Here is a 24451-nt window from a genome sequence, read left to right as displayed (position 1 = left end):
GCAAAATGTCTGGTATACGATCATTTGTCCGGACGGGGATCATCACGCCAGAAGTCTCGTTCGAGTTGTTTTGCGTCAAACGTCTGTATCTCGTGTTCCTCTGGAGCATCGGGGATGAAGAATTTACCCAGGGTTTCACCAAAAGCATCGACCAGCTTCTTCTGTCGTTCCTTCCGACCCTCGTTGAGCGTGGTTGTGTAAGCGAAAAAGTCATCAGCGTACTGGTGAGACACTTTGGTTTCTTCAAGAACGGCTCTAGCAGCCAGCTCTCGTTCATGGGGTGGCATCTCTTGAAGTCGTGTGCCCAGTCCCTGGGCAAGGTTCGGAGGAAGGTTGAGTTGTTCCATTGTCGGAGCTGGTCTGTTTGGATTGAAGACGGAGGTCAAAGGAGGAATTGGTTGTCCAGTCGCTTTTGCCTCGTCTACAGAAGCCTCATAGTCCATCATCCTATGGTACAGCTTATCAGCGTGCATCTGAATCTTCTCGTCCACCTCAGCGTCACTGCTTGCACTTCCGCGGTATCCAAGAGCTTGAAGAAATTTGGCTTGTAGTTGAAAACATCGATTGAAAGCTTTAGTCTCTTTATTGCAGAGGGTCACCCTCGCGCGAACCTTGTTCCATGCATCACCTTCTGTGAAGCAATGCCTTTTCAGCTCTTCCTCAAATGCACAGTTTTCCAGAGCAGCCTGTGACAACGAGACCTTGCGCTCTTTCTTCGCATCCATCACACGCTGGGCAGGATTGCTGGTAGCCTCTTCGATCTCGCTTTGGGGAACATATGTCTTCCATAGGTCTTTATATCTACCATCCTGGTACAAGGACTCCTTTGGCAGCGGGCGTTCTACTGGAGGCGATTCTTCAGTCTGCCGAGCTTTGAGCTCGTCGATTCTCGTTGCCTCAGATTGAGCAGGCACATATGGCTTGGGTGTTTGAGAATCGAGGAATTGCTTAAGATCATTGTTCAACGACTTGGTGGGATCATCTTGTTTTTTCTTCCCCCAGAACCAATCCATCTTGACGGACGACCTTATGATGATTGGTTTCCTGTCCAGGCAGGCATGTTCGTCGTATTCGTTGATGTGTGAGAAAGTGCTATGAAATGTTTAGAGTTGCACCTGAAGCTGTTGCAGCGGCTATTAGCCGCCAAGGGTTTTCTCCGCACGCCTAAAGTGTACTCCTCAACGCGTGAAGATCGTCCAAAGCGCCTGGGCACGCGTACAAGGTGGGCTCTCTGTTTACTGCCAGTGTCGCATTCGTATAACGATCAACAATTTCTAAATCTCTTTACGATTCCTTGGAGGCCACCCGCATAATGCAACATGATGGAGGTTGAGCGTCAATTACACAATACAGCGCTGCATACGACTGGTCGCAATGAGGATGGTAGTCGCTCGAATGCCAGCTTCGACACTGGCACTAATGCGAGATGGGAACGACAGCTGATGCGACAACGTGGTGCTGGTAGCAGGCCTGTCGAAAACATAGATTTCGGCTTCGGGTTCACGTTCAGTGCGCCAAATACGCCAGCATCAAGAAGATCAAGGACGAGGAGTAAGACCCCAGCCAGTGCAACTCGACAACATGGACCCATACAAACATCGTCGCTGGTCGAGAATGACGACCCTATCATACGAGGAGTTATAGGCAGCACGAGACCAGAAACTGAACATGAGGGAGTTGAAGAGGAGTTTCCTGATAGGTCGCAGAGGAAGAGACGGCGGCTTAGCGAGATCTCTAATATGACAAGAACTACGGATGTCAGTCACCCTCTGACCACACTATATGAGGGAGAAGTAGTGAATGCAGAAGTCGAAACTATCGCGAGTGTCACTCCTGCAAAAATTCGTCCACCTTCTTCACCTCTGTTCTTTGCAAGCACTGCCCAGGATGGTAATAATCTGGATAAAGAGAACAATCCAGCTCCAACAGACATGAACAGACCTGCTGCCAGAAAACGAAAACGAAAATCAATTGGACAACAGTCCAAGAAGAAGCGAACATCCAACACGGTACGGAAGCACCTACCAACACCTTCCGATACACTAGAAGAAAATCTCGAATCTGAAGCACAATCTAGGCCCGATCAGGTTGATGTCTACAGTCGAGAGCAAAGTGTCAACACAGAAGCATCACCTGTGGGCCCCTCTCTTGTACAATCGCAACATGGACAACCTGTTCGTCGCAGGAAGAGAAAATCTATTGTTCAAGGAAAGACGAGGCGGAAGTCAGCTGTTGCCCGCTCGTCCTTGCCACTACCTGCGGTAGAAAGTATCGAGTCCGATGTTTCAGAGGACGTCGACCAAGATAACGACCATGAAGATGTATCGGAGATTACTCCAGTGGTCGGCAGCAACTCACGCTCACAGTCTGTGTCAGAAACCGAACTTGATACACAATCTTTCCAACCTGAAGCGCGTGAGGATCCACAATCAGAGACTGCGCCGTCTCAGCTCGGACGAACCAGGCGTCATGCTTCTACATCCACCGAGGACGTCAGACGGGGAGATCCTAATCAGTCTCAAAACGCCTATGATGAGGAAGGTGAGGAGGACGCATACTCTCCAGACGACGCAACTCCCGAAGCAACGCCAGCACCAAAACGTGCGAAGAACAAGCAGAAGCCCGCCAGCTCAAAAAGCAGTACACGCCCACGGAATACAGTCAAGCAGCCCAAGTCTACCATCCCCATCGTCACACATCGCATGACCAATCTTCGCGCACTGCCTACAATCAATGAACAACCCGAAGAAGATGAGCACGAGCACGACTCAGACATCGACGAACTCGCCCTCCCAGCACCACCAACAATCACAATACGCACAGCTCCTAATGCCGTCGACGTCCTTGCTCAAGCATGCCGCGAGACCATCGATACCATCACCTCAGATCTCAAACAATCCGCAACGAGCTCCCTTTCAAAATCCGAATTGACCAAACGTCTCGCTGCTCTCCAAGCTTTCCGTTCGACTCTTGACCATCAACTATTCCAAACATCCCAGTCCCTCGACCAGCGCCTGAACGCCGAAGCTCGAGTACGGGCGTCTCGTCGTGAGAAAGCCGAATTACAGGCGAGATGGCTGGAGATTCGACGGCGAAGAGATCAGCTGGAGCTGCGCAAGGACGCTATCCGACGACAGCATTGGGAGAATGAGAGCCTGGCTACTAAGCGGTTTGATGCTAGTGAGGCTGCGCTTGGTGTTGAAGATTCTCTTTCGAGATCACGAGAACATCAGGATTTGGATCGAGGCCCAGAACTAGAGTTTAAACTTATGAAGATTGCTAGGGATGTGAGTAATGCTAGTAATGATGGCAGTGGCAGTATTCTGCAAACAGTAAGGGCTTTTAATGCTCGCTTAGAGGATACAACGACGAGGCTCGGATAAGGACACCCGTGCAAGAGGTCCTTTGGTACGATAATGATTTGACGATGTATGACAATCTAGAAATGGTTCTCAGCTGATTCTAAGAGAACGAGCTTACAGCGCCACTGCTTTATGTTCCAAATGTTGACCTGGATTGCTGACTCTCTCTATGCAAAATGCGTCTTAGGTCGTTGCTGCTTCATCCATTGCGACTTTTCGAAGAACCATACATCCACTCTCTCGTTGTAAAAACATCGTAGTCCAGTAATAGCAGCGCACTCGATGGTTGGTGCGCGATAATGCCAGATTAGATCGTCATGTTGCTCTCCTGCAATTACGATATGATCGTAATTGGCAGTGCCTTTGTATGGACACTCACTCGTGGTCTTGCTTGGTCTCAAGTATATCGTTTTGATCGAGGTATAAGGGATGTAGTATCGTGCTGGAAGCAGGGTCTCATACAAGTGAACCGAACTAGCTGACTCTGCCAGGACGACGTCTTCGCTGCCACTAGGGATGGTGATTCGAATTGGCTGGCTCGACTGCAGTAGGTCAACACGCTTGTAGGGATCTTTTGGATGAACGTAAATGGGGGTATCCTCTTCGAACCATTGATCTGCTCACAGTCAGCGTGAGTTAGGGGATAAGCTCAAAATGCCGGACGGTGCTTTGGGGTGGCGAACCAATTGCACTAAACAACACCTTCACATGGTCCTTCAGCATTGTGCTAGGACCCTCCAGGTCGGCGGCAAACAACACCATATCTGTGATTGTGCGATATTCTTCGTCTGTGTTTTCGCGTCGCACAGCCAGCTTCAGTTCACCACCGAGCGTTTTGCCAGTCTTGTCGTCTTTGATAGCCTCGCCGAAGATGGTCTTGATGTCATAGCCAGATGATTGACAGAAAGCATTCATGGGCAAGTAGTATTGAGGATAGTAGTCATGTTCCCAGACACACTGCGCATCTTTTGTATCAGCGACAAAGGCACCATTGAAGAGTAATCGGATCTGCTTGCTAGTTCGTTCATGTTTGACAGGACCTTCTCTAGCTAGCTTTCGAACTAATTCCTTCAAGTCAGAGGACGACGGACCTTTTCCTGCGGTGGATGCCATCTGTGATCGCGTAAGGATAAGATATCAGAAGCTGATAGTGTGTGTAGTAGCGACCAATTTTTGTGAAGATCGTTCCAAACGCACGATCAAGACTTGCTAACTTGTGTTGAGGCTGACTTCAGGTGGCTAGTACCACTTACATCGTGTGTAATACCTCCACCCATCTTAGCCTTGTGCCTTTCAAGTTTATCTACCAGCTACTCGGGCGGTCCCTTGACTCGACACTTGTCAGATTGTGACCTTTGCAATGAAGATGCTAGAGATCGTGACTTCGGTGTTAATCTTCAGGTATTGATCAGCTTATATTGTGACCAACACTTGCCATGGCTTCACTCCTGGTCAAGACTGGCAATGATTGGGCTGCAGCCTTTTCATGGAAAGTAGCATGTCTTCGACCTCGGTCAGTTCATGCACAAATTAGCAGGACGTTGTGGCAGCCTTGATGTGAAACTGCCGTTACTGTCACGGATACCACTGGTTAGTAGTGGTCACTTTGCTCAGGAGAACATTGAACAAGAAAAAGAACGATTGGAATGGCACAAGCGTCGTGTCAAGGACGATCTCCATTAAAGTTGTCCAATTATGTCGACGTGCAGTAATGATCCAGAAGAGCGAGCACTCGCAGATCAAGCCTTTGTAGCGGTAGAGAGGCAGGAGCTACACGTGTCGCGCAGTATTGGCAACCGCAAAATTTTATGCAAGCACTTGCCTACGTACTGTATCTCAATCTGAGCCACGCACGCGAGGCTCTAAGGCAGTGGTAGATTACGATGCCCAGTGAGAAACACAAAGAGACCACAGACTACAAACACGTGAATTGAGCCACTCAATACACAGATGCTGTCTTCCAGCTTAGTGCACTGTAGTGATGAGAAACTTGCATACAGGCGTTATATGTTCTTCCGTTTTGTAAAGACGAGCAACATGATAACTGTTTGATACAGTACGTACACAGGTCAGCAAGCTTGAAGACATATGCAACGTGCCGCGAATGTGGGGAAGCTTTCTGGAACGACTGCAGATCCATACCTCAGGGACCATGGTAGTGAATTTTAGCATAGGTGTGTATGCAGGACTTCTCGCGGAGGCTGTCGGAACAGACACGTTGCGCAGCGACATGGGTTCTTCTGTAAGGGTATCCATGCTTCGAGCCCGTTTGAGAGGCTGTCACGGACTTTCAGGTCGTATGCAATTGTGCAGCATTCCAAAACAGACATGCTGCTCGGTTGCATGCAACAGTGGATGTGGCTGAGACAGGGATGTTGCAACATTGTATGTCGAAACAATCTCTGTGCCAGGTGGCTGAATCTTTCAGAAAAGCCTTGACGCTGACCCAGTAAATATGTACTACCTATGCATCATCAAGGTCGTTCACTGTATTTCCAAGGAGTTACAGAACTGGTTAGTTGGTGCTGGCCACGTCTCTTGTTCAAATTGTTCAACTTCTGCCAGTCTGATGGCCTTCATGAACGCATTGGACATTTATAAACGGGTAGTGGTTGCCGACCATGGTCTGACCGTTGTCTGCCACCTCATATCCCCTGCTGGCACACCGCAGGTCCAGCGACATGGTTGTCTTCCGTGTTTTAAGCCGCGAGCGGATTAACATAATGTTACCTAGATGTCGGATGAGCTCGATATGGTTAGCCGACTTGCCGAACACACCAGACACGTACCCCTGTTCAACATCATCCATGCGGGTAAGCCGACGATGCCGCCGAAACAACATCTTATATTGCTCCGTGCCCTGATGGTATCGGTTGGACTGCGCGAATCTTGTCCATGGTCCTCGGACTCATGATCCTCGTGGATGAGCTAGGATCTCTCAGAAGCACACTGACGTGCAGCCACTTCAAGACCGATGAGTGATGAGCTCAACATCCACGTGTATCACACTTGATAGAATGAACATCTGCAAAGCTCACTCATCTGGAATACCTAGGTGGCTTCTGCTTGCTAACTCACTGTAAAAGCCTACGCTTGCTGTGAATAACACGAAGGTCTCCATGAGTCGCGTGCTGATGGCCATGACTGTGTTCTGCCTTATCACAGAAAGACTCATTAGAGAGTGGACCTTCGAGATCCTGATGTGTTGAATGTTGCCATCTGCAAGTACTAATAAGTCCAGCGCCACGGATGGGTTATGGCTTGTACCAAGGATATCAGCCCTAGTCTCGTGAAATGCCTGAACACGATCCCAGTCACAACAAAACATCAAGACGAGGTCAGCAACGGTTTCTGTTTCAGGAGCCTGCAGCAATGACTGTTTAGGGCTTGAATCATCACTAGGACAACGAATCAACGGACCCTGAGCTCGTGATGTTGTAGTTGCAAGGAGGGTTGTCCTGCAGCACTCTTGATTAGGATACACCAAGCAAGTTCTGACCTGGTCCCAACAATTACCCAACTTGCACATCGACAGGCCGACGCCACTACAAGATGAGTGGTTTGCCAACATCTCTCTCAGGTTCGAGTGACGAACAATGACCTGCTTGCGTAATTTGTTCAAGCACATCGTTATCTTCCTAATCACTTAGTGTTAAATGATGCAATTTTATGTTAATGAGACGCGAGATCAGGCGCAAGCCACCAGCACACTTAGCTTGAGAATTCTCGTGTACAATAGTACATCTAACTGGTTACACCAATTTCGCTCGCCGATGGGAATCATCACGGAAAAACGTTCCTACTAGAGTTGAGGTTGTCACCACTCATCTCGGTCGCAATAATTAGTACGAATGGATCTCGAATTTAGCATCGGAGGCGTTGCGATGTCTCCATGCACCATGTAGTAATCAGTGGAACCAGCTGGCGTACCGGAAGCGATGCCATGCTTTCGTCAAGTTAGTGCGATTACGAGTGATTCTAGCAAGAATACTTTCACCGCCTGTGTCGTGCATGAAAAGATCCATCCGCTGGAGCCTCTAGCGCTCATGAAGATGAGGTACGTGTTTGTTTACCTACGGAAGTTCGAAAGAATGTAGAAGAGTATATTCCAGGACGCCTCATACCTGGTATATTCGTGCTGGACGAATTTTGCCCTCTTTGGGCAGCGACAGCTAATCATTACCAAAAGCACTCTGAAGTGATGCGGGACACAAGACCCAGACGTTGCGATTTCCAGAGAGTTGTTCACCGCTGTTATCACTTCGAACTTAGATTATTGTTGGAAGTTAGTGTCGATGGATCCAAAGTACACTGAGCTCTGTGCTAGCGTGTAAACATCAGGTGCACAAAAGAGTGGGAAGTGATTGGTGAATTGAACTGAACACTGCGTCGAGTCTCAATATGTGCAGACACTGTACGTTGGGTTAAATATTCATTATGAAATGTTGTCGTTTCAGAAAATACATTGTCAGTAACGGACGCCTATAGGCGCAAAAAGAGACTGAAAAGCAGGAGTTTTGACCAGTCAAAATGGTAGCAGGCGAGACATTTCACTGATGTGAGGCAGATGGTAGTCCTTGCTGAGCCATTGGTTACGACCATACGTAACGGCAATTGGTGATTTCACAATTTACTACGTATAGATCGTCACGAGCAACAGATAGACTTGTTCGGCGCAGTGATTGAGTCGGCGGTAGTTCCATGACTAGCATCGAAGTACTTGCCAGAAGCAGGAAAATCTATTGTACATCGATTCGCTGTAGTCTACATAAGTGTGATGCTGTGATGTCGCCCTAGAGCATTGTTGTTGAAGGGCTCCACTAGTCCCGCTCCATGGTCACGAGTGACGCTGGGACAGGCATTCACATCTTCGAGCCCAAAGCCCTCCGCCCCGTGCTATTAATGCCACATTAATGCCACCACTTCGGTGGCAACATCATGCTTGGAGCCCCATCTTCTGCTTGATAACAAGTCTCGCTCTTCGGCATTGAAGAAGGCTTTGTAGGACAAATGGCCGTGTGGCGCATATCATCGTAAAACGTAGATCGCTGGCTAACGAGAATTCAACACTAAACATGATTTTAAATGTGCACTTAGGTCCTGATCCGCAAGTGCCGTAATGTATATGATGGGTATCTCCTGGGTAACGATAGTGATTAACGCTGATTTCGGGTTTCTGTGCTGTATGGTCCGGTATCTTCTTACTGTGCGCAACAAAGGCGCTAGTCGTGCGGGTATGTTTCGAATAATATTAAGTGTGATGAACTTGAATCGTGAGTCGCCCCTCGTCGTGCAGTCTATCTGAAATTAGTAAAATTAGGCTGGTGAAATGATTAAGCTAGCTAGTCCGGAATGCCACACAGTTCCAGCAGGCTTTACTGTGTGTCTCTCTGAAAGGAGTCGTACGGCGCAGAACGCGTATTGGGAGGTTGGAGGGTTGGTGCCAGAGCTGGAGGCATTTGGTGTGGCGCACGGGGCGGTATAGGGGGCCCCAAAAAGCCAGAACCCGCAGGTGGTTGAGGAGGCTGACCTCGCGGATCTGGTAATCCCGGAGCAAGCGATGGTGGCGGGAGCGTGTAAGCTGGTCCTTGAGGTTGCGGTAACGGATTGGCATAGCTAGTCGTGGGGATAGAAGCTGCTGCAAAAGATGACTGGTAGGCACTTGTCCTCCTTCTTTGAGCTGGAGGTGGGTCCCCTTGATCGTGACGCCTGTACTCGGCAGGTGGAGGAGGCTCAATGGGTACACTCACGTACTGTCCATGTGGTTGAAGTCGACGCATCCGAGGTGATGCAGGCCTCGGAGGTATAGAAGCGCCAGGAGTTCGCGACAATATATCTCGGAAAATGTTTCTTTCTGCAAGGTAAAAATCGCGCTCTTCAGTCATGTCACGTACTTGCTTCTGTAGGTCAGCAATGTGGTGCGAGGCTGCTTGTTCCTTCTCCTTCCGTCTTTGGCGGAACCTAGCAGAGGCACCGGCGTTACGTTTCCTTTTCTCATCCGCCAGCTTGGAGGCTTGCTGAACATCGACTTCTACAGGAAGTATCATTGGACCTGACTCTGTAGAAAGCTCCATCTGGTATGCTGGTTGACCGACACCATATGCGCGTGTCGCAACCATCATATGCGATGCAGTGCTGGGTGTGGTTTGCGCGTTGATCATTGCTGACGTCGAATCTACAGGCTCACGGTCGGCCATTCCCAAATTCGAAGAGCTGGCAGGGCTTCCTATATGTCCTTGGGTAGTTGCGGAATACGAAGCAGTAGAACTACTATAGCCAACGCCTGTAGCCATGTTGCTTTGCTCATGAGGTTGTACAGGTATATTCAGTCCTTGTGAAAGCAAATTCATGGGAGGCAGTGGAGGTATAGTGCCGCCGGTGGATTCGCCAGGCTCGACCGTATATACTCGCCCATGTTGATGATTGCCCCTTCCAGCCGGAGAGCTATGCAGTCCCTGACTCGCGGATCGTAACGCTGGTGATCTAGGTGTCAAAACGCGTCGAGCTGGTCGGAGCTCCGAGTGTGTGTGAGGCGTTCTCTTAGGCGATGCATTGTCCTTTCTCTTCCGAATCTGTGGTGAGATACGTGGAGTCTTAGCCGTTCCGAAAACCGGACCAACAGCCCCAACGGGAGACTGGGACACCCTCGTGGTCTGTCTAAAAGGATCTGTCTCTGCTGCAGGATTGAGAATGCTGTGGACTCCAAATGTGCGTGTTGCTGCTGGGGAGCCAGCCGATGGGCTATAGCCTGTCAGCGTTGTGACAGGCGGCAAGATTGGTGCATATTGCGCCGTTTCTTCTCGTGTTGGCTCCCTCTGGGATATGTTAGAACGCTGAGTTGTGTTCGTGTCTTGTGCACTGAGAGTCGGTTGGGAAGTCTGGTCCGTAATTGGCACTGATCGTGACATGTAATGATCGCCCTCTGCTAGAGGTTCCCAGGCACACGACCATATATCCTCGTCCGTCCCCTCCCGACTCTCCCTCCTCCACCTCTGGCCTCGCTCCGAACGTTTTGCCTCCCTGCTGTATTGTTCGAATGCCCAATGGTGATGTCGTCGATCAGAAGCAAAATGCGACCCGGGAAAAGCCACTACCTGCACCTCAGCCAGCTTGCCGGATGATCTGTGAGCGCTCAGTTTAGTCGTTGGGATCTGGCCGTAGAAGGTAAATGCTTGGCCCTAGCCAAATGATCGAGACGGAATATCGATTCAGTTTGATGCCAAGAGTGTCACTGGTACTAGGTCGAGAAGTTGAGGCGATATACAGAAGAAGAAGCAGTTTCAAGCATGAAATGTCCTTCTGATGTAATTGCGCCAGTGGGCTGGAGTAGTGGTCTAGGTGGGGTTTGTAACAGCAAATGGGAGGTACAAAGTGACAAAAAGCTCTGTTACAGGTAGCTTGACCAAATACAGCTGAGGCGTATAACAGACAGCTGGACTTCCACCAGGTCATAAGAACGGTGAGTGGCAGATCAAAAGATTGTCGGCTGATGGCTAAGTTCAAGTGCCAGCCCGTGCATCAAGCGGCAGGTGTTGTAAGATCCGGAAAGATGTTATGACTCGGGGAAGACGGCTAGAATCAATGTACTGGAACCACTGTGAGCTGAATCGCTTTCTAGCGTTTCCAGGGCGCTCCTCGACGTTGCAACGAACAAACGACAAAAGCAAATCTAGCAGGAGCTGCGAAAAGTATCTAGAGGAATAGCCTATGGCTTGAGTGGACCGTGGTGAGCAGGTACGCTATCACTGAGCTCCGTATCCACAGCAGAGCAGGTAAAGTCTAGTGCAGAAAACCACCATATCTCCAAGCGTGGCATTGCTTCCTGGGCATCGACGACATGATGATGCAGCCTGTGAGATAGCATGGTCGGTGAGCGGACATGTTGCTTAAGTGCTAGCTCGAATGGATCTAGCGATAGTAGTCTTCTCAGTAGCCGGGTCGACAGGATGTCCATTCACCTGGTAGCTGGTACTCGGGTGATGTGGTGATGGAATGACCAAGGCTCGAAAGCCGAAACTAGGATGCTCACTCCACTCGCACTTGTATGACTTAGCACCCTTTCTAGTGCCCGAACAAAGCATCGCGCCGTCGTCGTTGGGGCTGCTCCAGATATCCTTTTAATTCCGTGCGCGATCGAAGGCACGATTCTCCAATCATTTTCTCATTGGCTCAATTATGGTTAATGATGCCCAGGAGTAGCTCAATAATCGACGCACCAGCATGGTGGCCAGAGCTCGTGATCGTTGGCGTTGCATCTATGTTGATGCAGGCCAACGGGTTATTTTCCGAATAGACCTACCATTATGCTTGTAAAAGGTAGCTAGTACATAACCGTCACTATCACCACTCGCTCCACCAAGATTATGCGATGTTCAATGTACTATATGTAAATGTTTGAGCTGCTGCCAGCTTCGACTCACAAGAATATCGTTGATTGGCGATAGTAAGTTTGCATAGATGGGTCATGTTCGTGATGGCCGCCGATAAGCTTTGAAAGTGAAACGACTATGTAAGATCCGCAAAACAGCTGAGAGGGCTGATCCTGGTAGTGATTTGTTGGACCTTAGTTCTGCAGGAAGTCCTCTCAGCAGGACGCCACACATAGTGTATATTGGCTTGTGGTTAGCCTTGCTTGTTAAGTCGAAGTTGCTGGTCGCAAACATAATCCGCCGACGAAATCACACTGATCCAGTTCTGAACAAGATCATAGAGTTCGGGTATGGTACTTGGTGCTGGGCTCGTAGTACGATAACACAGAAAGATTTGTGAATCGTAACAAGTAGTGGTTGCATGGCAATGGCTTGAACGTTCCTTCTCGCTCTACGTCTTTGTGACGGATTGTGACTCCCGTCCAGGATCGTGCAGTAGCCAATGCGGCAGCCCTATAGTGCAAGTGGTCGATTCGTGATATTCTCAACCGACTTCAAATGCGATTGGAAATAAGACGAACACGCAAAGGGCCGCTGGCGCACTGCATAGACGACAATCATCAAACACTGGCTGCCGACCACGTGTCGTCACGACACCTCCGCTTTTAGATGAGGCTCGGGCCACCCTCGTCGCCAGCAGTGATAAGGCACTTCTCGGAACGACGTACCCTGTTTCCAGACGTCATCCACTTCCACCATCTCTTCACCATATGTGCGATTCAGGCTTGTCCCGCCTCGAAAGAATGGGGCCATGCTTTGATCATAATGTTATGTCAATGCAAGAGTTTCTCTGTCGAGACGAGGTTCGGTGTGCTCGGACAGCAGTATCGAACCACTGTAAACCTGATGAGATCGGGAATCTGCACGTCACGCTAAACGAGCAGCACTGACCCATGTTCATTAACGTCTAACTCTGTGCTAAACAACAAGCTAACATCTTGTGGAGAGTCGATCGCGCACATCTTGAAATTGAGCTGCGGCGCTCCATCAATCCTTCGGCTGCTCATACCAATGCAGAAGCAGTCTTACTCAATGTAGTAGACTGATAAAGCCTTAGGCTGAGCAGATACAGTCACTCGTCCGAGCACATCACCCAGTACTAGTTCAGGTAGCACAAGGGAGTGCTCGTCGCACCAAGTACGATTGTGTGACTTGTGATTGACTGCATGCAGGTCACCTTTAGCACACCTTTTCATGCAAGATTCTGCATACGATTCTGCAGACCTACATGAAGTAGGGTGATTTCAAATACGCTTTTGTTCCGGGTGTTCAGCAGTGAGGCGCAACGCCGCAGCGCGTGGAAACAGGAACCTAGCTTCGCTAAATGGAAGTTGGTGGGTCGCAGAAGGTGTGTCAGGAAACAAGACTCTAGCGAACTCGTCTCATGCGTAAGTACCTGAAGTCTGAAGCATATGCACAATGATTCGCAGGGAACACGAGCTTGCGCTTAGTTCGCGGTCGACTAACGTACAATACGCTCTCATATGGTCACGCATCAGTCCTGGAGCATCTCTTGCATCATTGCTTGGGTTGACTTGCTTGCGCATCGGGCAGCAGGAAACATCCATGTGTATACGCACAAAAAGCCTAATGAATTTAGACGCTCCATCAGGTGGACAGTCATTGGCGAGTGGATGATTGTCCGTGATTTGCTGAAACCAGAGTTCGATGCATTTGCAGGTGGCCACGTGGGCAACAAACAATGCTTGTTATCAAGCTTCGTGGCACGGAGAACTGCCCAAATCTACGCTGACACCTTGGAATCTCTTCTTGGAATCTCTTCGCTGCTCGTATCTCCATGATTCTGATGACAGCAACTTCGACAATCTATCGACTATGTGTTGTGCCCCGTCTTGCGATTGCATGGATCTGCTTAACCACCAACCCCACCCAATCGTCCAGTTCATGCATCAGCCAAGGACAATCTCATGAACCTTAACTTTCGACGGACAAAAGTATCCCTCTCACGAACCCGGGGCCGCGGTACGGTTGTCCGAGATCCGCTGGCGGGATATGCATACATTGATCAGCATTTCCACGTACGAGTTTGATGACAAGTCCGAGCCGTGACCGAAAGCAATGGCAGCAGCTCAAGCCTTCCTGAGCTCCTCCTGTCAAAGAGGCGCACTCACCTACTTCACAACGTTAGTAGTATCAGACAGCAGACAGTCCACGAACGAAGCTCTTCCAAGCACTGTCATCAAAAATCTGATTTCTCCCATATCGACCAACACAAAGAACAAAATCCAGCACCTGTCTTTACAAGTACTGTTTGATCAGCAACTCCAAGTTCGCGCTAAATGTAAGACCTAAGCCGTTTCATTCCACAGAGGAGAGACGAAAGTCTAATTCTCGTAATCAGTCCTGGAGGAGTCATGTAGGACACATCAAATGAGACTTTAATGCGGCAAACGACACGTTTGAGAACGATCTTCACTTTCGGATCACCCATCTAGACACGTACGGTCAGCAGCAATGTATCAAGTGCTAATCTTGGGTTCTTTATGCATTTTTAAAAGACCTGAAATGTCAGACCTTGCAACTTGTTCGTTACCCGTCTCTGGCTCAAAGGCTGCTTGCGGATTTACGCCTTGACTCTTGATCAGGTAATCGTCACAACTCTTAATTCTCCGATCTAGGTCAGGAGAGCCTGGCTTTGTGTCTAGGTGCTCCGCCAACTCCAACATTGACCTTGAAGAGATTACCTGCGTACTTGGCAGATTCTGGATTGTTCTCAGGATCCTCCTCAACAGCAGAAGTGACAAAAAGGTCTGTGCCTGCGAAAACGCAGCATGTGATGTTCCTCGTTGGCAGCAAGACCTCGCCAGTGACCTTGCCTTCAGGTGTGACACGAATTACCCTCGAACCACCATAGAGAGCCTGCCATAGATTGCCCTCAGAATCTTGAGTATGACCGTCTGGGTTTCCAGGAAGGCCAGACTTGGAATGATCGTAGAAGATCTTCTTGTCGGAAATGTCGCCCGTCTTAGAATGGTAAGCAAAAGATAATATTCTCTTTTCGGTTGTATCAGTCAGGTGCATGGTGTTGTCCTGTTCGTTCCATGTAATGCCGTTTGGAATCACAATCTTCTCGTACATGGTCTGAAGAGTGCCATCAGGATCCATTCGGAAGAGAACTCCTTCATCTGATGGGTCCCCAATTTCAGGGTCATCAAAGGCCTCAACCCAGAAACGCCCGGCAGTATCGACAGCACCATCGTTTGATCGCATCCTAGGAGACGTCTTAGAGAGAAGAACTATACCAACAGCAATGGAATAACATACCTCTTTGTCTTCTCCTCCGCACCAGCTCCCGACCAATACTTCACCACATAGTCGTGCTTTTGTGTCTTCAAATTGAACTTCGTCACGCCATCCTTTGCACCAGCAAGAACGATTTCAGACGAGTCAACACCTTCAATGTCGACTGTGACACCCACTGGCATTCCAGTATCAATCTCTTTGAGGGAGTCAGGCCCCTTATTCAGGTCTATTATATAGAGCTTTGAACTGTTTATATCCTCGAATATGTTAACATACGTAATTTGCAGAACGACTGTAGTATGTCCTCACCAGAAATCGAAGCTCGTTCCTTTCTGGTACATAGTAGACTCCTTCTCCCAGCTTGCACTTCGTCGCCACGTAGGGCTCGGTCACTTTCCACTGCTGAATGCTCATCTTCTTGTTGTTATTAGAGGTTTTGGAAGAAATAGCTGGCGAGAACAAAAAGTTTTGTCAAGAAGTGTTCATCCCGCTACTTATTATATTTATCTTACTGCTCTAGGGCACTTTATCAATGCGTCACTTCTTCGACATTTTCCAATGTTGTTACGGCTAAAAATTCGGGTATACATTCCTGCCCCGCGTACCGCCAAGTGTCCAACATCTATAGTTGAGATTCATACTCTACAACTTTTCGTATATTCGTTACATGTCTACTTTCTAGCGACGTATCAGACGCGAAACAATCGTTCGCACACCTACGTCTGTTTCCTGTATTCCCATATCGACCCCGACCTGACTCTCAAGCTTTTTAAGACAGAAAAGGGACTAAAGACGATGTAAGTCCCGTCCCGACCCTTGACGAAAAAGACAAAATTCGAGGTCGCAGGGTCGATCTCTGGTAATAACGGTGATCCTCTCGTGTCGTTGTAGGCTATCCAAGCTGGAGAGTTCTCGATGCGGCTGCAACGTTGCATGGCCCAGGAACGTGGTTGTCTGTCCGCCCTTTGTCCGCCCTTGAAGGGTGCGTGATCCAGGAACAAGGACGAGAAAGACTTCGACTTTGTCCAGGTGGAGTGATGTGCGAAGCCCTTGCATGCTCAGATGCAGCCACGATTCGATGTTGTGTTTTTAATGGCTCGTGCAAACGAATCTCCCGTAGTAAGTGAGAATTATCATCTCCCGTAGACATCAGTTTTGATCCTTCGTTCACGGGTAGCGTCCGTTTTGCCCCAAGAAGCCTTTGGCAGCCCACGCATGCTTCTGCTTCATTGTTGCTAAGACATTTCCTGGAGTAGGGAATTTATTGTTGATTACCACTCGCTACGCCTTAGCAGCAGGTACAACATAACTCCTCACAGCAGAATCAATACTGCCATCATGTGCTCGTAGCAACTCAGTCGCCTTTGGCTTCGACAAATCCAACTCATTCACCAGAAACTGTATATCCTCCGCCGCAAGCTTAATCTTCTTCTTCACCTCAGCATCCTTCTTCACTACATCTTTCTTGTCGTCTATCTTTTTGCTTGCGCTACCTCCTGCTGCCACCTCCAGCCTTCCCATGGCCTTCATCAGTGCTTCTTGGTCTGCGGCGTTGGGCTGCGTTGAATCTTGGGCTTCGCCGTTGTCTTGGCTCATGGCATTTGCGTTGAGGTTATCGAGGGCTGCTGCAGCCTTGCGGTCTTCGGCGTTTGTGGGCTTTTGTGCTTCCTCGTTCTCGTTCGCGGTAGTTATTGGTTCAGCCATGATTTGGGTATGGTGGGCTCGTATTTCCACGACTTTCGGATGGTGTGATAGATTAGGATTTTCCAGTCGAGTATCTGTCTTGTCAAGCTTTGTGCAAGGGCACTAACCATTCGAAAATGAATTGGTCGTTCTTTAAATTCTACGTCCAAAGCAAGTAATGTTGGATCGGATGAGATGAAATGACGACTTGGAAATAGTATCGCGCTAGAACGTAGCGATGCGTGGCCGTATCATTTTCCGTACTACCAGTACTCGGTACAAATCCAAAACTTCTTTCGAAGTTTCGATAACCTACTCGGAACAAGCTTGAGCTGTGCTTCAAGTTGCGTATGAAAGTCTAAGACTACGTGATAGCACAGTCATCTTGTGGAAATCCGGTAACCTCGTTTGATGGAAAGCTATGTACTCAGTGTGTTCGATCGACTGCGCTCCGCCAAGAGTAATGAACCACCACAACTGACAGCCGTTACGCTGTTATCGAGTCAGCAAGCATACCATGACCTGCATGCTGAGTTCTCGCGTTCAGATGTGTATTCTTGAATGGTCAAGTCGAGATATTGCTTCGACCATGTTCAGCAACCGGCCGTCCTCAGGGCATATAAGCACCGACTGTCCCAGTTCTCTGAACAATCCCACATATCCATAGCAGATATGAGATGTGCCAGTAGCACGGGAGTTCTGGTGTATCTTTTGCCCTACGAATTGCTGGTGTTATAGATGCTCTTTTGTCTCTCGGATACTCCTTACATCTTACAGTACCAACACACCAGCAGCAAGAAGACCCATGAAGCTTGAGACCGTCAAAGAAGATGCTGCACCAGAGCTCGTGCTGGATGCTGCTGATCCAGATGCTGTCCCGCTGTGGTCTCCGTGGCTTGAACCAGTTGCGTTGCTTGCTGATGAGAGTTCTACGCTTTGTGCTGTAACGCCAGTGCTGTTGACGCACTGGTCAGCTGCGAGCAGAGTAGCGTTCGATGTGAAGACGATATCAGCGCACTATATTTGCCAGATGCATTAGCTTGTGAAAGCGACAAAGAAGACTGCGAGTACTAACGTTGTACAAGGCACTGCCCGAGTCTCCAACAGTCACTACCTGAATACTAGCCTCCTGTCCCTCGGTGATGGTCAGGCCGAGCAGCTCACTGCTTGGCACTCGAAGCTGGTTCCAGCAGAACGTTCCGTTTCCTGTCTGATTTATCAATTGTCCGCCATTCGGATTCAAGCTGATATTGAAGTTGGTGACCTCAGCACCGAAGCCGAGATTGACGAATAGATAAGTCCAGTGGTGGTTAAGGTCAAGTGAGACTGAACCTCCTTCGAGAGGCCAAGGCGTCCGCTGTAACGACGTGTTCTGCATCGGTTGCACGTTGGCACAAGGGTAGGACCATTGTGAGATCGACTCGTTAGTTTCGGCAAGTGAATCAGCCCTCCATGTAGGATAGTTCAGCCCAAAGTGCGCAGAGACTGCAAGTGGGAGGACGATGGTGGCAAGAAGATCGGCCTTCATGTTGTCGATTCGACGGGTTCGATAGTACTGGCAGTGTGAGAGACGTCAACGAGAGATTTATTGAAGTGTGAGTAGACAAGAGGTTGATGCATAGCAGGGTATATTCATATTAAATACTAGTATGGACCAGGCAATTTTCTAGCGTGCTTGCTCGCATTGTTCGACCAGCATCTCTTCACTCCAGCAACTCGTAGAGTGACAATAAACCAGAAGCTAAGGCTCTGTGGCTTGACCACGACTGCAGGGACAATTCATTGCCGACCAGAAAGGGTGGTTCCGAACCAGACAGGTACACTAGATACGACCAGGCTCGAAGACGAGAGCAAACGTGATTGGCTACTTCAAACTTGCTCACTCTTGGCAAATGTGCTCATCTATCGCATGAGCACGTGTAGTCCCCACAGAGAAAACATCTAGCACAATGGAAGGTGCTCGTTACTGGAACCTAGAAGAACATCTCACGCTCTAGTGCTGATCGAGACTTGTGTCGGTGCTTTGTCGGTCGACGCTTTGAGATGAGCTCGAAGCAAGCCTGGATCTGAAAATACCTCGGAGAGGCGTGAGCCCAGATGAGAGAACAAGAGGAGCCTGTAATCGTGTATCAGTTCATCTCGAGCTGCACCTGCACAGCAAATTCACGTCTCTCTCTTTGCTTCCGAAGCTCTTTCCCGGACTGCAAATTGGTCTCTTATGCCTCATCTGATGTACTTGCGCGTTACACAGTATGTTGATCATGTCGCCTAGCTCAGAGCGCAAGAAGAGTTGAGAGACGCATCGAAAGGGTAAGAGGGGAGTGGAAGTTTAGAGAGCGCATTGGGTTATGCTCGAGGCCATGGCTCAGTTACACTTCTTTATTGTCTACGTCGTGAATTGTTACTTATGTCATGCTCGTTGTGTTCAGGCGGCATTGAACCTCTCCTCAGCTCGTCGTGACTTCCCATCTCTTCTGACGTGCATTCAAAGCCCCCAGCGCAAGATTGGTGTTGCTTGATTGAACCATGAGACCACAAGTTAGCAGCTAACCTTGTCCAACATGTTCAAGAGTGTTTGACCATGATTACCAATCTCATCGATGCTCACGAAGTCTACTGGCTCAATCAGCTCTCCATCTTCTGTTACTGGTTCATCAAGCGCCTTGGTCGTGTTCTCAAGTCGAGCTTGTGCTGCAGCAAGGGCCGACGCAAGTTTTGTAGCATTGTGTTTCACTCTTGATTCTGCGTTTTGCTGAAGGCTGTTCAAGACTTCGAAACAGCCATTGTGGTATTGCTGCACGAGGTTTCGTGCCAGCTGCTCCTCTTTCTCTAGGCGATTCAGGATGTCCTGCTAAGTGTCAGCGCAGCAAAAACTCTTGACTCGTAAAACATACCTGTGTGACAGCTGTCAGAGTTTGTTGCAGACTTTGGCGTACATTACTCATGGGTGAAACTCTGGATTGAAGATTGAGCTGCTGGACAACAGTCTTGTTGTTTTGAGCTCCTGAACCAGGACCGGGAGAAACATCTGGCATACAAGTCGACGTCGTGAGAGGCGAACGAGACTCACTGCATCTCAGAAGCAGAATGGGCTCGACCAAGGTTGTGTCATTCGTATCACTCATATCGGATTCGTTGTGTACCATCTCTTGCAGCTCAAGAGCCGTGAATGACTCGGTATGTTGGACAGGGGAGGTGCTAGCGTGGAGTTGCTCGTGGAAAGGCTGGGGTGTACTTGTGTGGGCAATCAAAGGCATTGAAATTGGAGCCGGTGCCGGAGCTGGAGCTGTCTCTGCCTGTCTGATTCGCTTAATGTTGAGAGGTGGCGGCTTGGTTGCTTGATCGTCTCCAGGTAACGTAGTGTCTTGTTCGGATCCTTCACTCTTACTGGATTTACCGTATGCTGTGTTGCCGTAGCTTAGCTCCGATCGTCGCTGGTGTTTGGTAGTGGGCTTCGGAGGAGGTGGCATTGGCTTGATGCGCTTCGGAGAGACGCTAGCATTCTGTGCTACTATCGTCTTCGTTTCTGGTGTCTTCAAGGGCGGGCGTACTGTTTGTAGTAAGGCTGAATCCGTGGCCACGGACCTGGTTTCTGGCTTGTATAAATCCCGGGCATCGAAGACGTTTAACAATCTCAAGTCGCGGTTCAACGAGGTAGTTGGCTTGTTGAGCTCGGAAGCATTGCTCAATGACATCGTAACGTTAGCGTTGTACTTTTTGCCTGTTTCCAACTGTGGGACGTTATCAAGTCCTTGTGATCGTTGAAGCTTAGCTTGTGTCATGTCTTGTGCTGTATTTGCCTGCTTTGATGGCGAAGTCTGAATGCTTTCGCCGTCGTCGTCCTGTTCCTCCTTTTCTTCTCGACTTCGATGGTCAGCTTCAATCGAGCTGATGACCAAATTTGCAGGTGTCTCACCCTCAGAGCAAGGTGAGGGCGGCGGCGGCATCTCGACAAGCATAGAATCGTCGTTAGGAGGCTCTTCAGATAAGTGCTTGGCAGAAGTTGCATTTATAGTATCCTGGGCATCACTTGGTTGTAGATCTAACGAAACGTCATGAGCAGCAGGCGTATGGCGAGAGGATAGCCTTTTCTGAAGAGAGACAGCAGCTGATGTTTTATCGGCAGGCACGGTGCGCTGTGGCAAGATTTTTGACCCGTACTTGTCGTGTAGGGATTTGGCTAACTTCATGGAAGGTACGACAGGCGCATTTGTGCGATCGACCACTGGATCGCGACTCCCGATTGCATGGTTTTGTATTTTTCGTGCCGATGCTTCGTGACTTCTCGGATGGTCCAAATCCTTTCCACTTCTATTCCAAGCTGGTTGAAGTTCGAGAGCTGATCGTGCTTCGAGCTCAGCTCGTTGTAAGGAGTGTTGACCAACTGGACCAGTGCGGCGAAAGTGTACAATTGACTGAACTGGCTTGTTACGCACGTTTTTTGTGTTTGCTTTAGAGAGATTCGAGCGTACAGGACTCACTCTTTGACCCTGGTGCACCTGCAGGCTAGGAGCATCATGACCAGCACTTTGACGTACAGCTCGAGCTTCGCTCGATTTCTTGGATGCACTACCCGGTGAAATCAGTGTTTGTGATGCAACAAATTCTGCTTTTAGTTGTCGTCTGACCCCTTTCAACTGGTCGTCCGGGTGCTGTTGTACTAACGGAACTGCATTGCTGACGGAAACTGATGTGACCACTGGTTCTCTGTGCGCTATCCGAGATTGGTTATCTTGACTTACAACATCTTTCCCCATGCCCACATCATTCTTGTAAGACCTGATATCAGGGGGTGTTCTCGCTTGATCCGGTCCACGTACAGACTCCTCCCCGAAATCCGGTACCGCATTTGTTTCACCATCGTGCTCAATCGAGCGGCGGTCCAAACCCTGTGTTCTGATCTCTAAATGCCTTACGGAAGCTCCGTCAGGTTGTGACCATCTTACAGCCGAACGTGACTGCGTGGCACCGCGATCATGCGCATTCTTGGTAGACGTGCTGACGCTCTTAGCAGCATTCACGTTGTTGACAAACTTGGCAGGATCTCCAAAGGGTGGCTGTTCCTGATCGAGGTCTATCATCCCTGGAAGACGCTGCATTGTTGGAACAAAATCACCAAGCAATGTGCTAAAACTAGCTTCGCCCGCTCGGGCCACATGGTCTTTGCCTTCTGTCCTTCCTTCAGGATCAGAGTCCTCTACCATGATCTCGTCGTCATTCCCTGATTGAGAGTTTGGTACTATTTCAGTAGAACCTCCAGATGACCCCGAATGATCCGGCAACTTAACCACACCTCCACGAGCAACAGAAGTCGCGGGACGCTTCAGCTTTGGCGAAGATACAGATTGCTTCTTGTTGTCGGCTTGACTTAATGACCCATCATGCTGAGTATTCAATTCATCTTCCACATCTGTACCCGACTGTGATGGATCAGCGTAGTCTACTTGATGTGGCCTGGCCCTTTGGGGTCTGCTCTTGGCTGCAGTGTCCTCTGTCTGTCTAGTCTTTGCGGTCACTGACTTCACCTTTTTTGCCTCCTGGTTTCTTGACCTTGGTGTGACTGCTTTTCGTGGGTTTGTCTTGTGTGCCATATTCGTAGAGTCTCTGAGCTCGCGCGACCTGGAGTTGGCAGCTGCTTTTGTCTTAGATTTCCTGGTTCCTAGAGGCCTAGGCTCATCCTGCAAATCTATCTCCCATTCCTTATCATTCGAGGCAACTGTGACCAGAATATCGCCATTGTTATGTCGTGCTTGCGATGTATTTCGAACTCGTTTCTTGAGTTTAGAACGGCCAGCTGGCTTCTGTGTGTTCGACTCTGTCGGTGCGGGTGAAGCCTTGCCATAATTATGTTCTTGTGCCGATGCGGGCTCTTTTGCATTGTTCTTAGTCGAGATTGTGTTGACTTCACCCAGCTCTTCAAGGCTTCGCGAATTTGCATCTAATGAGTCATGTCCTTGCGCTGCACGAACATGTATCTGCTCCATTGTAAACGACGACTTCGATGTGTGGATTTCAGTGCTGACGGTATTTGTGCTTGCCTTGGACCGCTTCGTAGACACCTCATCAGTGATGGTTGTGGAGCGGTCAACAGTGTCTGCGTGCTTTCGCTTGCTTAGCTGACGAGGACTATCTTTCGTGGCATGTACCATGTTTGTACGAGCGGAGGTTTGAAAAGCAATATACTCTGCGTCGTTGGCCTGGTCAAGTGTAATTGTGAGCGATGGGCCCTCGTGCTGGATAGCCGCTTGTAGCTTCAGTGTTTCTTCCTCGTCATGTAAGTCAAAAGGCTGATTGTGCTTGTTCTCGTTGAGTTGTTCGGTATGCCCGCTCGACCACGATGCTTCTGGTCCACTCCCGTTAGTGTTCATCACCCTCAGGTCGTCTGTATTTGCAATTTTTGCAGATTGCATCGGAATCGTGGGTGTCTGCTGGTGAATGTCGCTCGAGGCTTGACCCGTGCTTCGGCACTCCTGAACATGTTGAAGAATCTTGGAGAAGCTAGAATGAGCATTGTCTTCGGCAAACTCAACACTGAGCTCGGCTACCGCCGTCTTCTTGCCTTTGAAGAAGCAGAAGCCTTTGCTGTGCCGCCACGTCATACGTACTGTATTCGACCTGTGTCCACGAGAAATAGTTTCTGCAATCATATGCTGATCGATAGGGAACTCGTATGGAATGAATGTGGTTTTAGCTGTTGCCTCGTTAGGCACAAGGACTGTGACACTGTCGTCGATCACCAGCAGAGTATCGGCTCGGCCAGAGTGTAGCGCTTTCTCCTTGATATTTATATCCTTCACAAGATAGACGTAAGTGTGTAGAGGGCCTCCAGTCTTCTTGCTTTTCATGCCTTTCATTGACCGCAGCATCTTAGCGAGGTCGGACGATTTGATCTCTTGCGAGCTCGGGAAGTCCATAGCCTCTTCATCAGTCATATCCCAAATTTCATTCGAGTCGAAGTTCTCTGATCTTAGATGTCGGACAATGTCTGCAACCAGGATCTTGAGGACGTGGTCGTCTACATGGCGAATCAACGAGCCAAACAAATGGTGCTTCTCCTGCTCTTCCATTAAGCCTCGCCAAGCAACCGCGTTATTGGTGCATAGAGCCACAATCAACTGTGCTGAAAGTCTTCTGATTTTGCCATGCTTACTATCGTCGAACAGAAGACATCTCAGCATCAGTGGTAGTGTGGAGAAGATGTAAGCACGACGATTCTGTACCTCCTGCTTCAGGTCATCCACCTCCAGGTATGATTGTAAAGCTTCCCAAGCTTTCTTCTCGTTCTTGTATAGTAAGAGCATATCCATGAAGAAATACACCACTTTGCTGACGACATTCGAGGGAGGAAACTGTAGTACGGTCGAAATGACAAGGCATATCGCAGGTCCGTCGAAGCGGAGGAACGACTTTTTTTGTTCAAAGGTCTTGAGCCGTGCTTGTAGTTCGTCTGAGAGGTTCGGCGTAGTCGTGGAGTGAAGAGCGTCTGCCAATTGAGCATCGAAACTACAAATGAAGTCAGACTGGTTAGTGAGCGCGGGATGTGAGAGTTGGGTACCTGATGGCAGGTCCTTTGCCTTTTTTGCCTTGCTCTTCCACTAGTTCACATAGCTGAGTGAAGGTCTCCTCAAAATTGTGGAGCTGAGCAGCCATCCTGCAGGCTCATGGATTTCAAGAGACTAGTGAGCACAACTTGGTTGAGCGATCGAGTTAAAG

General features: G+C 49.1%; 7 protein-coding genes across 7 annotated transcripts; 1 reads left to right on the top strand and 6 right to left on the bottom strand.

Annotated features, from left to right (window-relative positions):
* Positions 1-20: 20 nt before the first annotated feature.
* LTR64_007412 (uncharacterized protein) lies at positions 21-1013 on the bottom strand (the record flags this gene model as incomplete). Its single annotated transcript, XM_064901732.1, has 1 exon — positions 21-1013. The coding sequence occupies one exon, from the start codon at positions 1011-1013 to the stop codon at positions 21-23; it is 993 nt and encodes a 330-aa protein (XP_064752808.1).
* A 309-nt stretch (positions 1014-1322) lies between these two features.
* On the top strand, positions 1323-3383 carry LTR64_007411 (uncharacterized protein; the record flags this gene model as incomplete). The annotated part of the gene is made up of 1 exon (XM_064901731.1): positions 1323-3383. One exon carries the CDS (start codon positions 1323-1325, stop codon positions 3381-3383), a length of 2061 nt encoding a protein of 686 aa, XP_064752807.1.
* Positions 3384-3529: 146 nt separating this feature from the next.
* LTR64_007410 (uncharacterized protein) lies at positions 3530-4475 on the bottom strand (the record flags this gene model as incomplete). Its single annotated transcript, XM_064901730.1, has 2 exons — positions 3530-3978; positions 4046-4475. 2 exons carry the CDS (start codon positions 4473-4475, stop codon positions 3530-3532), a joined length of 879 nt encoding a protein of 292 aa, XP_064752806.1.
* Positions 4476-14431: 9956 nt separating this feature from the next.
* On the bottom strand, positions 14432-15469 carry CGR1_2 (rRNA-processing protein cgr1; the record flags this gene model as incomplete). Its single annotated transcript, XM_064901729.1, has 3 exons — positions 14432-15023; positions 15077-15312; positions 15365-15469. 3 exons carry the CDS (start codon positions 15467-15469, stop codon positions 14432-14434), a joined length of 933 nt encoding a protein of 310 aa, XP_064752805.1.
* An 821-nt stretch (positions 15470-16290) lies between these two features.
* Positions 16291-16759, bottom strand: LTR64_007408 (uncharacterized protein; the record flags this gene model as incomplete). Its single annotated transcript, XM_064901728.1, has 2 exons — positions 16291-16302; positions 16373-16759. The coding sequence occupies 2 exons, from the start codon at positions 16757-16759 to the stop codon at positions 16291-16293; spliced, it is 399 nt and encodes a 132-aa protein (XP_064752804.1).
* Positions 16760-17509: 750 nt separating this feature from the next.
* LTR64_007407 (uncharacterized protein) lies at positions 17510-18266 on the bottom strand (the record flags this gene model as incomplete). The annotated part of the gene is made up of 2 exons (XM_064901727.1): positions 17510-17755; positions 17814-18266. 2 exons carry the CDS (start codon positions 18264-18266, stop codon positions 17510-17512), a joined length of 699 nt encoding a protein of 232 aa, XP_064752803.1.
* A 1011-nt stretch (positions 18267-19277) lies between these two features.
* Positions 19278-24388, bottom strand: LTR64_007406 (uncharacterized protein; the record flags this gene model as incomplete). Its single annotated transcript, XM_064901726.1, has 3 exons — positions 19278-19586; positions 19633-24241; positions 24294-24388. 3 exons carry the CDS (start codon positions 24386-24388, stop codon positions 19278-19280), a joined length of 5013 nt encoding a protein of 1670 aa, XP_064752802.1.
* Between the last annotated feature and the right edge of the window lie 63 nt (positions 24389-24451).

This window comes from Lithohypha guttulata (assembly GCF_036872675.1).
Source record: "Lithohypha guttulata strain CCFEE 5908 chromosome Unknown scaffold_5, whole genome shotgun sequence".
Lineage (NCBI taxonomy): Eukaryota > Fungi > Ascomycota > Eurotiomycetes > Chaetothyriales > Trichomeriaceae > Lithohypha > Lithohypha guttulata.
The sequence above is the reverse complement of the archived record's forward strand: the minus strand, read 5'-3'. Positions and strand labels throughout refer to the sequence as shown.